Consider the following 18,885-nt stretch of genomic DNA (forward strand, 5'->3'; position numbering starts at 1 on the left):
TTTATTCCATGCCGGTGTACAACGCTGTAATGAACGGATGTGTGTTTTTATTTCAGAAATGTTTTGACTCATACAAACACTTCTGCACATAGCTGTTTCTTTAATATCTTTGTAAATCGATTGAATTGAAAACACATTAAATCAAGTTTAAAAACATAAATACAAATCTGCAGATGTTTATCTGTCTTTCGTAAGTATGTTTGACGGTCACATACATGTAATTATACTCATTTCAGTACGTGTATTTTTTTAGTTTTTCCAACGGGTCAAAAGCTCAGACACATGTATCTTCAAACTGCCTTGTTAATATGCATGTATGTCCACACTGCTTTGTTATATTACATGTATACATGTATGTCCACATTGCTCTGTTAAGATACATGTATGTCCACATTGCTCTGTTAAAATACATGTATGTCCATATTGCCTTGTTAAGATACATGTATGTCCACATTGCTCTATTAAGATACATGTATGTCCACATTGCTCTGTTAAGATACATGTATGTCCATATTGCTCTATTAAGATACATGTATGTCCACATTGCTCTGTTAAGATACATGTATGTCCACTTTGCCTTGTTAAGATACATGTATGTCCACATTGCTCTATTAAGATACATGTATGTCCACATTGCTCTGTTAAGATACATGTATGTCCATATTGCTCTGTTAAGATACATGTATGTCCACATTGCTCTATTAAGATACATGTATGTCCACATTGCTCTGTTAAGATACATGTATGTCCACATTGCTCTATTAAGATACATGTATGGCCACATTGCTCTGTTAAGATACATGTATGTCCACATTGCTCAGTTAAAATACATGTTTGTCCACATTGCTCTATTAAGATACATACATGTCCACATTGCTCTATTAAGATACATGTATGTCCACATTGCTCTGTTAAGATACATACATGTCCACATTGCTCTATTAAGATACATGTTTGTCCACATTGCTCTATTAAGATACATACATGTCCACATTGCTCTATTAAGATACATGTTTGTCCACATTGCTCTATTAAGATACATACATGTCCACATTGCTCTATTAAGATACATGTATGTCCACATTGCTCTGTTAAGATACATGTATGTCCACATTGCTATGTTAAGATACATGTATGTCCACATTGCTCTGTTAAGATACATGTATGTCCACATTGCCTTATAAAGATACATGTATGTCCACATTGCTCTATTAAGATACATGTATGTCCACATTGCTCTGTTAAGATACATGTATGTCCACATTGCTCTGTTAAGATACATGTATGTCCTATTTGCTCTGTTAAGATACATGTTTGTCCACATTGCTCTGTTAAGATACATGTTTGTCCACATTGCTCTGTTAAGATACATGTATGTCCACATTGCTCTGTTAAGATACATGTATGTCCACATTGCTTTGTTTAGACACAGGTATGTCCACATTGCTCTGTAAAGATACATACATGTCAACATTGCCTTGTTAAGATACATGTATGTCCACATTGCTCTGTTAAGATACATGTATGTCCACATTGCCTTGTTAAGATACATGTATGTCCACATTGCTCTGTTAAGATACATACATGTCCACATTGCCTTGTTAAGATACATGTATGTCCACATTGCTCTGTTAAGATACATACATGTCCACATTGCCTTGTTAAGATACATGTATGTCCACATTGCCTTGTTAAGATACATGTATGTCCACATTGCCTTGTTAAGATACATGTATGTCCACATTGCTCTGTTAAGATACATACATGTCCACATTGCTCTGTTAAGATACATGTATGTCCATATTGATCTGTTAAGATACATGTATGTCCATATTGCCTTGTTAAGATACATGTATGTCCACTTTGCCTTGTAAAGATACATGTATGTCCACATTGCTCTGTTAAGATACATGTATGTCCACATTGATCTGTTAAGATACATGTATGTCCACATTGCTCTGTTAAGATACATGTATGTCCACATTGCTCTGTTAAGATACATGTATGTCCACTTTGCCTTGTTAAGATACATGTATGTCCACATTGCTCTGTTAAGATACATGTATGTCCACATTGCTCTGTTAAGATACATGTATGTCCACATTGCTCTGTTAAGATACATGTATATCCATATTGCCTTGTTAAGATACATGTATGTCCACATTGGCTTGTAAAGATACATGTATGTCCACATTGCTCTGTTAAGATACATGTATGTCCACATTGCTCTGTTAAGATACATGTATGTCCACATTGCTCTGTTAAGATACATGTATGTCCACATTGCTCTGTTAAGATACATGTATGTCCACATTGCTCTGTTAAGATACATGTATGTCCACTTTGCCTTGTTAAGATACATGTATGTCCACATTGCTCTGTTAAGATACATGTATGTCCACATTGCTCTGTTAAGATACATGTATGTCCACATTGCTCTGTTAAGATACATACATGTCCACATTGCTCTGTTAAGATACATGTATGTCCACATTGCTCTGTTAACATACATGTATGTCCATATTGCCTTGTTAAGATACATGTTTGTCCACATTGCTCTGTTAAGATACATGTATGTCCATATTGCTCTGTTAAGATACATGTATGTCCTATTTGCTCTGTTAAGATACATGTTTGTCCACATTGCTCTGTTAAGATACATGTTTGTCCACATTGCTCTGTTAAGATACATGTATGTCCACATTGGCTTGTTAAGATACATGTATGTCCTATTTGCTCTGTTAAGATACATGTATGTCCACATTGCTCTGTTAAGATACATGTATGTCCTATTTGCTCTGTTAAGATACATGTTTGTCCACATTGCTCTGTTAAGATACATGTTTGTCCACATTGCTCTGTTAAGATACATGTATGTCCACATTGGCTTGTAAAGATACATGTATGTCCACATTGCTCTGTTAAGATACATGTATGTCCACATTGGCTTGTAAAGATACATGTATGTCCACATTGCTCTGTTAAGATACATGTATGTCCACATTGGCTTGTAAAGATACATGTATGTCCACATTGCTCTGTTAAGATACATGTATGTCCACATTGCTCTGTTTAGACACAGGTATGTCCACATTGCTCTGTTTAGACACAGGTATGTCCACATTGCTCTGTTTAGACACAGGTATGTCCACATTGCTCTGTTTAGACACAGGTATGTCCACATTGCTCTGTTAAGATACATACATGTCCACATTGCCTTGTTAAGATACATGTATGTCCACATTGCCTTGTTAAGATACATGTATGTGCATATTTCCGTGTTAAGATACATGCATGTGCATATTTCCGTGTAAAGATTCACGTATGACCACAAGGCAATGTTTTGACACATGTATGGTCACATTTCCGTTAATATACATATATAACCAACAGAAAAGGTGGTATTTGTCGTAGGAAGGACGGTTAAAGGATACACTTAGATTAAACAGACAAGGAAAGAAAGAAATTAGTAGTAACATAAGATAACAGAAACATGGCTGTGTATTTAAAAAGCGGTTACAGGTTTTCTTCAAATGAAACGGTATAAGTTTTAAAGAAATAACAGCGTTTAACTGGTTGCCAAAGTCAGACAAAGTAGACATTTAGAAGTTAATGAGCAAAAACACAGACACTTATGATATTATAATCGAGGCGGTTAATCACTCGTTTTTATGCGCATACTATCTGCAGGTACTACTTTGTAAACATCTTGCATAAAAGTCAATGATTAACCATGACTGATGTATCCAAGCCTACGTCCCTGGCTGAATCTGCCATCGTTGATCCGAATAAGAAAGCTAATATTGAATATTTGATTCGAAATAAAATATGTTTGAACAGTATTTACGTTTAGAATTTCATGTTCTCGTCATTATGACAAAGCATTGTTCTCGGACAGCATAAACCGTGCAGTAGAACTTGTTTATAATTTATGGTTTCATATCAGAACAGAATATAACAACACAAAACATTCAAATATACGAAACAATATGTAGTTTAACGACAATTCCTGGGGAAAGCAACACAAGACCGAAAATAACACTAAGTTGTGTGCAAAGCAATCGATTAAATTCTGCGAAATGGTTTATAACAGACTTCCGAGGTGTTGGAGCCCACTTAAACAGCCTGAAGCACAACAAATAAATGTAGCTGCATCTGTCGTTGTGGGAGGCACATACTCCCTCGATATGAAACGCTTGGTACAGAGCCACGGTGCACACCTTACACATTTTTCACACATTTTGTCAATCTTCACCGCATGAACAGATGTGTTTTACGTTCTCTTTGTCAGATCTTGTTTATACAGTTCGCAATATTAGGCAGTATGACCAAACTGCACAAACTATGCAAACAGAGAATAAAATGAGTCTATTATAATTCACTAATAGGTAACTTACACGACTTAATGCATGCCTGTAACATTTGATTTTTATATGTATTGTATGCATAACAATTTTAAGAATTATGACTATGTCCTTTGTTTTCAAAGCTATTCTACAAGTTAGCACAGTTTGCCTGTTTAATATACGCTTTGTATTTCTTTATCAAATCGCTAGCTCAGAGCAATAATAACAATATTCTAGTATTGTCCAATTCTTCGCAAGAACATTTTCTTCAGCTGGTCTTTTCACTGTTATTTGAATTGCATTTTTCAAAGGTATCTGAATATCGTCATTTACTATGTGAATAAAACCTTACATTCATTTCAAAACCGCGTTTGCAGTGTCATAGGACGACGTACATTTTACACTCCCTCTCTACAGATGGCACATCCAAGAAGCCACTATAACAAACAGCCGTGTAATCAATTCGGTTGAAAGCTGTTCTTACACGAACTCATAATGTTCTTATGCTTTTGACAATACCTTCATGAATGTGCCAAGAAAATTAGAAATAATCACAATTCACAAGACAAGCTTCTGGAGGGGAATTTATATTACCCATATTACCAAGAAAAAATGCACTTTTATTGTTAAAGCTGAAAGCAATATCGCATGCAGTACATTCGGAATATGCATGTTTCATCGACTAAACTAATCAAACATAATTATGTAAATTGTGCGAAAATAAACAAAACAATAGAAACTTCAAGGACATACAACCGAAATTATTTGTATTTTTAATATTGTTCTAGAACGAAATGTCAAATGCAATGCAATTAAGAATTAAATCTTTGGGAATTCATTTAACGCTATTCGCTATTTTTCTAATTACACAAGTTGAGCGAATCTAGGAGATGAAGAAATAATGATTATCAAAATTTCAGATACTAGGATTGCAGATGGGTGTATGCTATTGTTTACTTAATGTTTAGAACGGCGTGTGATTGGTCAGCATTCTAAATGGATGCATTCAAAGCTTTAGTTTGTAGAAAAGTGCCTTTGGCGTCGATGTGCTATATAAATGGTAGACATACGCAATAATTAATAATTATATTTATATATGTAGGTATATAACATTAACGCTAAACATGTGACGGAAGAACCTTCTTGGGTAACCAAGCTGTGTCTTTGACTCTGTGTTCAGAATTTAAACACTGCCCAAAATCAACCAACTATAACCAGTCTCTAATGGTGTCAAATATTGACACAACGTTTCACAATTTTAAGTAGTATCTACGTCTTTTGAATAAATGGTTTTTTGTTGTTGTTTTTTTCTTTTCTCCGTTACAAACTATCTGAGATATTTGAGACACGACATGAGTTCCCATAAAATAAATTCATTTAAATTCAAGGAACGCGTGGAATCTTAAAATTCAGACATGCGTCAATTACAATTTTTAATAAATGTGTTTAATTGACAGATGTAGTTATGGCAGACATTATCCATACCATACTGATACTTGAAAATTGCAAAAACAACCAAACATATTGTTGTCTTCATACTCAATAGCCGAAATATATATCAGAGATATGAATTGCTTCGTTTAGTTATAAAAAGAGTGCATAGAAAGTAATTGTTTAGCAAATATTTTAAGAACAAACGGATTTTAAGTTTGTCATCTTTTGGTTTAAACACTATTTATTACCGATGATAATACATAAATAAAAACATTGAAACAACGCAAAGAAATCATATATAGTGAATTATTATATGATAAAATGCATTGCTAACAAAAATTTACAATCTACAGAATTGAGAAAATTCCATAAGAAAGATTGTCTTTTGAAACCTACACTACCAACCATGCATAGTTTTGCATATTTCGTACATCGCTGCTATTTTTCCTCACCTCATGTTTTTAAACTTATTTTCACTATACGCCGCGATTGATGCATAATGCCCCCTGCGTCCCATCGCGTGGAGTCACCGCGATACGCGGCGTTGCGAAGTGTTTATTAACTGTAATTAAGGTAGCTGTCAATATTCTGAAGGCTTTTCTTCGTTCCCGTCTTACTCATATACATCTAGACAGTTTTATTAAACTAATGAAAAGTCTACCCGTAATCTACAGATCTGACAATTATAATTTTTCAGACATTTGCGACAAATTGTATGCGAACGTTACGTCGTTGAAATTTCTTTTCGAACTGAGTTCAAAACAGTGAAAGATATCAAAATGATATTTTCATTGTTTGAAACAGTCAAAATTCAATTTTATTTCATAGATACATATCTATAAACCAACCGAATGCAGAAATAAACGTTGATTCTGAAGTTCAACGTTCCACCACCAGATGTTCCCGCTGTTTTATCTCCCTCCATCCCAGTGAGTTCTGATATAACTAACCCTTTCTAGGGGATTACCCAATAGTGATGGATGAAATATAGACTTATAATACGCGTTGAGATTTGTATGCTTGTTAAGTTAGTGAAACAATTAAGGTAATGCTTATTGTCTAGTATGCTTTATGATTGTGTTATCAATTAGCTAGTCATCTTTGGGTCACTGAACTAATCACAGTTGAGATGGCAATTTAGATATGTTTGCAAAGTTTGTAATCATTTCTAAGAATATTAGTGGATTTGCTCTCTTCTGCAATGGATCAATGTATATTTGCAACAGTTGACAGTTTTAGTGTATGTATGTTTGCAATCATAACCTATCGAAGTTCAAATTTGGTTGACTTCGCTTTATAAATCATCTAAAAAGATACCGTTTCAGTTTTAAATCAGCAATAATCAAAAGTAGTAAAGCATTTATTCTATTTCTTACAACAAAACCCAATACAAATTATTGTACCAGCTTCGTTCTTCTTGCTACTAAGCTGATAAATTAGCATTAAGATCGTGTTGGCATGTTAGAAATAACTTGTTCATGATTTATGATTCTGGCATGGAAAGATGACATCTAAGATAGAAATAATTCTGAAAAAAAACCGTATAGACAGTCATGATTTTTATACTAGTCTTTTGATATTTGTTTCAAACTCAATTAGCACTAAGCCCGATCTGATTTGAAATGTAATTACTTGTTTAATGAGGATACTACTTGTAAAAGAAATTGTAAAAACATACGCTGTGTGATAATTGCATTCACATAAAGAACCTGCAGAACTATTAAGATGTGAAACATCAGGTTTAAAAAGTAACCACAAAACAAATTGGAAACTGGAAAATGTTTCATAAGCCTCTATCAATGCATTTATGTAAGGTATTTACTTTCATCTAAGTCGCTAAATTCCAATTAAAACACCACTTTAACAAATACGAAGTAAACTAATAGAAGAAAACACATGCTCTTAACCTCATAAAAGCTTCGCCATACTTTTCAGCAAAGCCATTTGAACTTGATAAATATTTATACAAAAGATTCATTCCACTTAAGAGAAGGAAAACATATCCTTCCCGTCCGGACAAGAATGCTGAAGAAATTTCTGATCGCAAGTGCCAGAATTATCGCGAGATAGGTCTCGACACCTTTCGTCCTTCGCAACAAACATTTTACTTAACCGTAAGTATTTTCTAAGCAATATAACAGTACAAGTAAACAAATTAACCTGTTTTGCTGACTGATGCGTAGTTGAATGCTAACATCTGTTGCGAGTATATCATGTTCAAGGGTGGATGTAATGGTCATAATGTTACTTGTCTAGGTAGAATATAGAGTGTAATAGAGCTATTAGAATGGTTACCATTCCATAAATTCCGCAAATGCTTTGACATTTTCTAACGATATTACTTGTGTCTTAATTAATAGCTACGTGGTCACAAATTCCCTTGTTAAGTAAGCGTCATAAATTCGCTTATTATTTTTACTTGGATAATGAAACTTCGACGTATTTGCTTGCACCTTATATGTGCTGGTATTTAATTGGTTTTGTTTGCAGACCAGGTCATCTGAGGAGATACACAGGCAAGAATGTGTCCATGGTTTCGAAAAATATATCTGGATAACTTCAATATTTACTTGAGTCGGAAAGTGACTTTTGCATGAAAGACAAACTGTTTACCCTTGTATAGCCTTCACATTGGCATTCGACATCTGTTCGAAGTTCACAAGACAGGAGACGGGTAATGAGCTCACCGCAACTCGCATCAACGGTAAAGACAGTGTGAAAGAAGGTTTAGAAAATTTCAATAAATTATTATGATAGATCGATACCACCAGAATGCTTGGGAATACATGCTTAATCAGAGAATTCCAAATCATATTTCAAATAACTAGTTTATATTTCAAGACATGAAGATGACTTTTACAACGACAACATGTGTTAGCATTTGTTAACAAAATAAAACTAAATGACAATTCCTGAAGATATATTATGACGGATTCCCAAGGTGCTATAGCCTGCTAAAACCGCTGGAATCACAACATTAATACTAGACTGCATCTGCCGTAGTGGGAGGCAGATATACTTTTAATATAAATTGTTTGGTGCAGTGCCATGGTGCATCTGCACACAGTTGCCAATCTACACAACATAAACATATGTTCTTTCGTGATTGATGTCTGAGCTTGTTAAATAAATTTCACAACATCAGGAGAAAACAACGCAAAAATAGGTACAATAAAACAAGTCCAAGCTATTTTTGAATTCGATTTACCGACTTGAAATTTACATTGATCTAATGACTCAAAAACTCAAAATGAATTCTTAATTTTAAACTAACCTGACAAAATACATTTCTCATAATCAATACTGATTTACTGACTAGTTGAGAACCGTTAATAAAAGTAAAACAGCATTAAAAATGTGCTTTTACCAAGCGTTGACTGTTCGTTTTGGGTTAATGATCATTTTGACATTACACAAGATCTAAGTTCATTTTCACAGCTACGCTCATCCCTGCTAAATTTGCATCACATTATTCAAAGACCACATACACACCAAGACTGTGTCATTACTGGGTCAAAGCACACACACACTTGCATACAAAAAGATCAAGCAAGACATTCATGTTAAAAACACCCTTTGCTACTGCCTGAGACGACCGACATTTTGCATTCCCCATAACAGATGGAACATACGATGTAGTATGACACTAAGCCGAATTAACGATGCGCTAGAAGGTCGTTCTGTACACACTAATTCACATGGTTGCTTTGTTTTGACGACCAGGTTCAAGAATGTGCCAAGAAATAATCCCGATTCATAGTACAAGCTTGGAATGTGCACTTGTCATATAAATAAAAAAAAATATATGGACGTTTATTGTTGATGCTGAAAGCAAAAGTGCATGGAATTACGTTGGTATTGTGCATGTTTCAACGCTTAAAGTCATCATACAGAATTGTTAAAATTTGGGAAACAATTTATCCTATTTTTTAATCCAATAATATAGAACAACTGCAGGGTCAGGCAGCCGAAACTATATGTATTTCCAACATTGCCATGGAACAAAAAAGTCAAACTCAATTCGATTGAGAATTAAGATCTCATGATTCAGTAAACCAACTTCGTATTTATCTACAGTATATTGACAAAAACTATTTGTTCAAATATAGTTTAATGTCGAAAGGAGTATACAACACGCATGTGTGTTTTTCGCCAACGTTAGCGAGAACGTCGGTAAAGACTAAACGTGAAAGCACCGAGTCGTCCAATTTTGAGAGCAATGGTTATGTCCCACACAAAATGGCATAATTGCACTCATTATCGTCAAATTTAGTGATATTCCTCAAACAAATAACCCACACATCAATTCGGTGAAAGAGCAAGACATTCAAGATTCAGGAAGTTCTGTATAATATCAAAAATTGGTGAAGCATCAATAAATGTAGGGCAAGCAAAGCATTCGTCGGCTCACATAGCTACATGTACAGACGGTGTTGAATTGAGAATACTATCAAAGTCCCTTGGCCTGCTTACATCGAAGCAATGCGTAGATTCCTTTGCATAATACGACTTTGGCTGAGAGACCTGGATGTGTTACTTACAGTCATTAAATTAAGCGACACCAACCATATGTAGTTCTATTTTAGATCATTTCTTTTCGTATGTAAGAACTCATAGATGCATCTAAATTCCTAGCATGTCTAACTTTAGGTGTATTGTACATACGTTAAGTACATCAAGGAAATAAGGAACGCATACCTTTAAGATGCTTGGTTTGCATATGAATGGATATCGTTTTCTTTGATCTTTGTAGAACGATATGTGCAGTGCTTAAGTGATTTCGAGATGTAGATGTAATTGGTTAGTATTCGTAACTGATGCGACAAGTATTGCTTATTTTACACTCAAAGAAAAACCAGAAGGGTTTGGCAGGGGAATCGTCATGTTTACGTTAGAAGTTTGGATGTGTTGAACATCAAAGGCTCTGTTGATTAAATGGTAGATGTATGCAATAATTGAGCAATAAAGTTGTATAATTGTGTTTCTAATGTCAATCTGTTCTGTATTAATATGAAAGCTTATCATGTCTCCATCATAAAATATGTTATTTTCTGCTATCTGGTTGTTTTTGTGTTCAAAATTTGATTCATTATCAGTACCATATTAAACCATGCTAAAGTAGAATATGCTTAAATAACGTTTCTCAGTACTGTATATATACTATATTCTTTTATAAATATGGTAATCCACTTAATGTTGCTCTTCTTGATGTACAATAACATGATGACAATCTGTATTGCACCGTGATATTTTGATATCATTTACTTCCTAAAGATTTATGTTAAGACATGGACAGATGTGGTTTAATACTGAGGTGATTCTTATTCTGCATACATACTGTAATAAACGTTTGAATCATTAGCATTGCTTTGGAAATATGTTTCGAAATCAGTTAGCACCAAACACGTTTAATTTCAATCAGCAGAAACTTCATTTTGATAAAAGATATTGGTTCTTTGAGGTGCTTCTATGTGTTTACTTTCCATTTCGAAGTTATGTTTGATTTGAAATGTTATTTCTATAGAATGAGAACAATATGTGTTTTTACATATACAGCGAAAAGCTAAATCTTACGTAATTTGCAGAACTACTCAAATGAAATAAGCACGAGTGTGAAGCAACATGTTTCAAGGGCAAATATCGGTGTTATTTTCGGAAAGTATTCACTTCAATCTAAGTCGCTCGCTATATTCCATTTTAAGCAACAATAATCAGATATATTCTTATAGAAGAAAACACATGCTCTTCACCCAATAAAAGCTTTGCCATACCTTTCAGCAAAGCCATTTGAACTTGATAAATATTTATGCAAAAGATTCATTCCACTTAAGAGACGGAACAATCATATTCAGCCCGTCAGGATAAGAATGCTGAAATTGCGGACGCGTGCCAAACGATTTCAAGCTAAAGGCCTCGACACCTTTTGTCCTTCGCAACAAAACATTTCACTCAACCGTTAGTATTTTCCAAAGCAATATTACAGTACAAGTAAACACAAACACATGTTTTGCTGGGTAATGGAAATAGATACTCTAACATCTTTACTGGTATATCATGTTCAAGATAAATTGTTATGGCCATTATTTAATGTGTCTAAGTGGAGTATAAGAATTGTAAAAGAGCAATTAGAATGCTTACAAATCCAGGACTTCCGCATTTGTTTTGACACTGTCTAGAAATATTTCATAACCAGTCTCCCGTCAGTCGGTCTCTCTAACAGAAAATTCTAAGACACAAATACGCCATGGATACACACGCTTTAAAACAAGATTTAATAAGCTGAATTCCGGTGAATAGCAAATAAACATATAGTTGGCAATATTTTGAACATAATTTGATCTGGCATTCATAGCTGTTTTAAAAAAGTACTAGAAATATTTGTGTTCAGCTATGTTGCCCATTTCGACATTCACATTGACACTGTTCCAAAAAGTTGAAAGACGCCTGACATTTAATGGATCTCGTGTAATTTCAAGGCTATCTGTGCAATTAAACAGGCAATATCGTGGCTGTATAATTCGGCGTTAATGAATTAATTTGAATGACTACTTGATTACAAATCTAAAGCACTAACGAGGTATTCTTAATTTGATGTCATGTCAGTTAACTTGGTTTAAACAGTTATGTGAAAATTGGAAATGTTATGTTGAATTTATTGCAGAAGTGGTATGAAATAAAGCTTGGCAAGTGTTAATTGTGGCCTTGAATAATTTACAAATTGGACTCTTTAATGATTTCTAATTCCCAATTATTAAGATAAATGATACTAGACACCTTAATTGATTATAAGCCATTTTGCAAGTAAATAACAGGAAATAGACTTACAGATAATCACGTATCTTAAAACGAGGTTTCTCGTCAAAAGCAACTATAAATATAACGGAAGTAACAAGATTCAACGTGTTGCCCAAAGTCAGTACAAAGAAGACGTTTAGACGTAAAGGAGCAAAAACAAAGACATTCATGGTAATTGAGTTTGGGCGGTAAATTGTTCAGACTGGTTGCCCGATGTTATCATATTTTACGCGTGTTCTTTTGCATAACAGAACTGAAAAACAAACAACTGATTTAGGCATGGTCGTTATAGATGTTATCAAACAAAAAAATGCAGTATCGGCCACAGCTGGTGGTTATTGTTTATATTATTAATCCTATATATAACAAATTTTATCACAATATATATCGGTATCATGCATGGGCGAAGCTTTCAAAATCATCAAGTAAAAATTGAAAGCGTAATTCTAAGATTTTTTTTCGGTCAATATATAGAATTTTCATTATACATTTTGTAGTTAAAAATAATTTAGAAACATTTACGTTAAAATGTATTATAACAGAAGTTTTGAAACCCCAAGATCAAAGACCAAAGAAGAAAAAATAATGAAAATTGTACAGTTAATAAAGCATTTATAAGAATGAGACCTTTATCACACTGTAATGACATTTCTTATGACATGCCGCGACATAGCGCGAGATAATGTCCGCGTTTGACCACGAGTTGTCAGTGAAAAGTAGGGTCCACGTGATTGTATGGGTGATCAACGACATATTTGAGATAGTGTTTGGACAAAGGTATGTGTCGCATGATGAGTAAGGAGTTGTTTCGACATACATGTATGTAAATAACACCTTTGATACGAAATTACTTATCACCAAAATGTGTACAAGGCGTTTGTAATGAAAGGCTCGACAAACTGCGGTTTAGACGAGTTTGAAGGAATGGTGAAGGATTACGTGCCATAGGTTCCATTGAAAATTAGTTCTTAAACACGGAGCAGCTCTTCTAACGCATATTAAAATAGCATTCCCATTTGCTTTCATGTACGATACTCGTAGAATACTTGCAATATCGTACACATGTCGAATACACTTAAAACATTTTCGTAGTTGATCCGACATTACATTAACATTTTGTCGCAACAAATGCGACCATGTTCACGGCTGCGTTGCAATGCGAGTACGGGAACGTTCTGCAAAGCGATAATGTAAAGACGCGTTGCAAGATTTGTACGGGAACGTTCTGCAAAGCGATAATGTAAAGACGCGTTGCAAGATTTGTACGGGAACGTTCTGCAAGTCGATAATGTTAAGACGCGTAGTAAGATTTGTACGGGAACGTTCTGCAAGGCGATAATGTTAAGACGCTTTGCTAGACTAGTACGTGAACGTTCTGCAAGGCGATAATGTTAAGACGCTTTGCTAGACTAGTACGGGAACGTTCTGCAAGGCGATAATGTTAAGACGCGTTGCAAGATTTGTACGGGAACGTTCTGCAAGGCGATACTAGTAAGACGCTTTGCTAGACTAGTACGGGAACGTTCTGCAAGGCGATAATGTTAAGACGCTTTGCTAGACTAGTACGGGAACGTTCTGCAAGGCGGTAATGCTAAGACGCGTTGCAAGACTTATACGGGAACGTTCTGCAGGGCGACAATGTAAAGACAGTCAGACTTCCGTATGCCGTTCCGGACAAAATAGATGTTTCGAAATAACACGTGCACGTTTATTTGTGCTAGCAGCTATACGTTCTTGTAAAAATTGCAGTTTTATTTTAAAGTCGATTGCGAAATTTCGATTTAGGGCTCACTTAAACCCGCATAAGTTACTTCCCCAACGCTGCCGTACATGTTATTCTTAATATGCACAATGTACAGATACCTGGATGGCGTAGTCTGGGGCCATCAAGCGCACACTTCTTGTTCGTCTTTGTATGAAATATAGCGACATATGCTTGACTTTTCAATAGAAGCGCTGAGATAGAATGATAACCCATAAAACATCTGATTCTATTTTAGATATCTAGCCAAAATTATATAAGGATTATTCAAACAATAACAACATGTGCTGGCTGTTGTTAACAAAGCAATTTATATAAACCTAGCCTTCACACTTAATGAAAATAATGATTCCTGAAAATGGTTTATAACGGATTCCTGAGGGGTTGTAGCTCACTTAAACAGCTGGAATCACAATATAACACAGGCTGCTTCTGTCGTAGTGGAAGTCAGTTACACCTTTGATATCAATCGTATCGTGCAGCGCCAAGGTGCAACAATTGCACATCATGCACACATTTTATCAATATTCAACGCATGAGCAGATGCTTTTATGTCCTGTGTTTTATTTAAAGAGATTTTGCAGCCTTATGCAATAAAAAAAAAACAAAGGAAATAAATTCTTACAAGACAAGAGGTTGAAAAACTGGTTTGAAACTTACAACAAGTTTATGGCTGAATAGATACAATCAATGATAACGTTTATTATTAAGTGTTACGTCATTGAATTTATATATGGTATTCAATATATATTTCAATGACTACCTCCGAACCTTAGCTTAAATAGTATAGCATTTAAAGAGGACATTAATGTGGTTTCTCAGCTTTGGTTTAGTCATTGATCATTGTACCATTCATATGTTTGGCTGCTAGCAAGGCTTATTAATGTTAATTTTGCACTTTAGTATTCGAAGAAACATTAACAGTAAGACTAGGAGTACGTTTGCAGCCGAGTCAATGCATAATCTCTGGCCTTTAAGTATATCAAGCAAGACATTCATGTTAAAACCACCTTTGCTGTTGCGAACGGCGACCGATATTTTGCATTCCTTTTTACCATATGGCACATTCAATGTTCGAAGTGAGTATGACACTAAGCCACGGAAATGACGCTCTAGAAGGGCGTTCTGTACTCACGCATTCACATGGTTGCACTGTTTTTGACGTTCACGTTCCAAATTGTGACAAGAAGGTAAGACATAAGCACAATTCATATTACAAGCTTCTAATGTGGAATTTGTTTTACCGATAGTAAGTATGCACATTATTTTAGCACAAAAAAGTAAACTAGCATGTGCTTCAGACGACTGGTGAATGTTTCTGCACTAATCAGACGTAATTATTCACATCGAGTAAATATGAGCAAAACACTTACTTATTCAATTATTCAATAGAAAACACAGGAACGAGCCAAGTTGTGCACACCGAGAACGTTAAGGTGAATTTATTTCATTATCGTCATGGAATAATTCACATAGCGGGAAATAAAATGCAAATGTGTCATCGCTATTAAAAGTTTGATGATTAAGTAAAACAACGTTTAATATATGTATATAATCGATTCCAATCAATACACTGAACATATTGCTAGTGGTATAGATAATTTATTTCATGTTTTCGCAAACTATTCCGAGGACGTAAAGGTCATTGTAAGAACGTTATTCGCGAGCACTGAGTTAAGCAGCTGTTAACGTCAAATCTAATGAAATTCCGACATATACTAACCCACATGTTTGCGAGAGGTCGCTGAAAGAACCAGACATTTAGAAAATAAAGAGTTCATACCAAGCTGGTGACACACATCTGTACATATGGCACATTCCAAACACATGTTTACCCAACAGATGCATAACTACACCGTGTTGGTTTGGAAAGTTCATCACTCAAGCTTATTTTAGTAATATTGAGGTGACGGCAACGCCCAATGCTTACCTATACCAAAGACCTGCTCGACTCAAAGCCGATTCTAATGAGCTAGCGCCAGAAAAAAGACGATTTTCTAATAGTCATAACTTTAAAACTGATTTGTTGCATCTTTGCATCTTCATTTTTATTTCAGTAAATCAGCGTTAAGATTTTATATTTCAAAGTATCACAAAATACGCACATTAATGACACCAAGATGGGAAAGCTTTTAACCTCAGAAACTTGGTTTAATTTATATCTCAGTATAGGGAAAATAATACATTGTAATCAAACAGCTGCATGCAAAGACAAATAATGCAAGTGTGAATATGTTCATATCAAATTATGCCCTATTTTCTCATTACGCTCCAAAGCATCATCGAGGTTTCCCTTCTCCGAATATACAACACACTTCGACTGCTATAATGATAAACTTTTCCCTGGAATTATCAAGCTTGTAGAATACCTACCCGTTTGCAATACCTAGATATTGCTTTTTTATTAGAGAAATGGATGTATTAGTTTTTTCTTATGTGTAATGTACGCTGTGAAGCCATTAAAACAGCTATGAAACAGTCTGCAATACATTTGTGCCTCTCAGATTCCAATCAATCAATAGGTTTAAATGCTCCGCTTTCCTAGTCCTTATTGTATAATTAGATTGATCCATTAATACATCAAGAGCAATCATTTTGTAAAAGTACAGACTGATAAACTGAAAAATGTGGCGCTGGCGACCTCAATGCCTGCCTTTATGCTTTTGTTTATAATTTGTCTATTAAATCGCTCGTAAGGCGGCATCTTTTTAACACTCAAAGATAATTTGTAAACAATCCTTTCTACTTTATTATTTTGTGCCTTTTTCTCTTTGGCAACCAGAAAAATATCAGCATTTTATGTCATTTTATTTTACAACTATAATTCGTTCGTAGAACATACTGCATGCGAAAAACATCCTGCACGATTGATTTTAAAACTAACACAAAATCACGGAAGATTCAAAACGCAAAAACGGATTATGATTTGATAATATCAAAAACACATGAATTTCCTCTTATCAAACAAATCTGTCACCTACCTAGGTCAAAGACGATCACTTTTGGCTTCGGCTGATCCCTCAGGACCTCTTCCAGCTCCTCCAGCTCATCCGTATCCGGTGATAGGGAACGCTCCTCGGACGTCTGTGAGCGGCACTCGGAAGTGGAGACAGTGTCCCGACCCTCGGAGTTTTCTCGGTCGTGCAGGTCCGGAAGTACGTCACGTTCCTCTTCCTTGAAACAGTCGTCCCTCTCGTCTTCAGATCCGGAAGCCATGGTCGCGTGGAAGTGTTGTGTTGCTTAATGCAGCGAATAGTGTTCAGAAAATAACACAAGTTTTGATTAGTTTTATTAATTCGATGTCGAAAATCCGGTTATTTTCTGTTTGTTGAAAGCATTTTCCGTCAATATAAGTTATACATTGCGTTTCGAAACTCTGTGTAAATTGTGTCTTGCTTTCTGACAGCGGTATGCCTAAAATCTTCACGTTGATTTCAAGAGGCGAAAACCGTGAATGAATTAACCGCGCGAACTGAATGAAATTTTCAGTTAATGCTGAAAGTGAGCTCTGAGAATGCGCGAAAGAATTTCCTCCAATACCGCTTTACTTTGAGTTTTACAGGTCTTGAAAGTTTTGTGAATTGAATCTCAGATACCCGAACTCCTGTAATACAGGTATGCTTAGTTTCATCATTTTAGAAAAATCCATACAGACGCAACGCAAAAATCCCAATTTAAAAAATCACATTTAACGAATCCAATAAAACAACAAAAACAACAGTTAAGTTTGCAATTGAAATTTAATTACCACATGACGCCTAATACACAACGTTGTCCTTATTCTAAATAACCAGATCTTGAATGAACTATATTACGCTATTCTTTCCTCACAGCTAGGTCCTGCATGTTTAAAGTCCTCATCAGTGTATGTGAATGCAGGTGCATGAGTGACAATTGCTTCTAATTACACGAACTGTCACGTGATGTGTAACCACGTGACAACCACATTTTGATGGCTGGGAAGAATTCGACAAGCGTATGATTGTTATGTGGCGGGTAAATTGTCTGTCGACGCCTATAGGAGTTCGTTCTCTTGGTATGATATCAAAGAACCTGATTTCCGTGAAAAAAATGTACATAATTTGAGTGTTATTAACGTCACATTCGAAAAAAACAAACTAATTGATGCGCTAGTGTCAAAACATGTATCGGTTTCATGTAATCTGATACCGCTAATTGCCATTTCTATTAAAATCTAATTTCCATGCAGATATCAAATTGTATATACTAATAAAACATGCATACATACATATACAATTATATATACCATGTCCGTTTCTTAATTGACAAGGAAACATAAACAAATGGTACCGTTGAGTTATTTTTTCAGAAAATGCGGTTCTTCCTAGATGCAAACTTCAACAGATATACACACTGTGCAAGTAAATAGTTTACAGCTCTAATAAAACAGAAAACAGGGAGCAGAACATTATGGAATTTGGTATAAAACAGCAATTAATTTTCCTACAAACAATCAGTAAGTTTTCTTTCAGAAAGTGTTATTTGATTTTCCTGTAGTCCATGTTATAATGTACAACTTATAATAAA

At 35.0% G+C, this 18,885-nt stretch overlaps 1 protein-coding gene across 2 annotated transcripts in view; it reads right to left on the minus strand.

Annotated features, from left to right (window-relative positions):
• Nucleotides 1-18,230, minus strand: part of LOC128231429 (uncharacterized) — a 54,269-nt gene extending 36,039 nt beyond the window's left edge. Inside the window, exon 1 of one of the 2 annotated variants that reach the window (XM_052944245.1) lies at nucleotides 17,319-18,230. In XM_052944245.1, the coding sequence (XP_052800205.1) occupies nucleotides 17,319-17,553 (235 nt within the window). In that variant the 5' untranslated portion in view covers nucleotides 17,554-18,230. The remainder of the gene's footprint in view (nucleotides 1-17,318) is intronic. The other variant, XM_052944246.1, reaches the window with a different exon arrangement.
• Between the last annotated feature and the right edge of the window lie 655 nt (nucleotides 18,231-18,885).

Source organism: Mya arenaria, chromosome 4, assembly GCF_026914265.1.
Source record: "Mya arenaria isolate MELC-2E11 chromosome 4, ASM2691426v1".
In the NCBI taxonomy this organism is placed as follows: Eukaryota; Metazoa; Mollusca; class Bivalvia; order Myida; family Myidae; genus Mya; species Mya arenaria.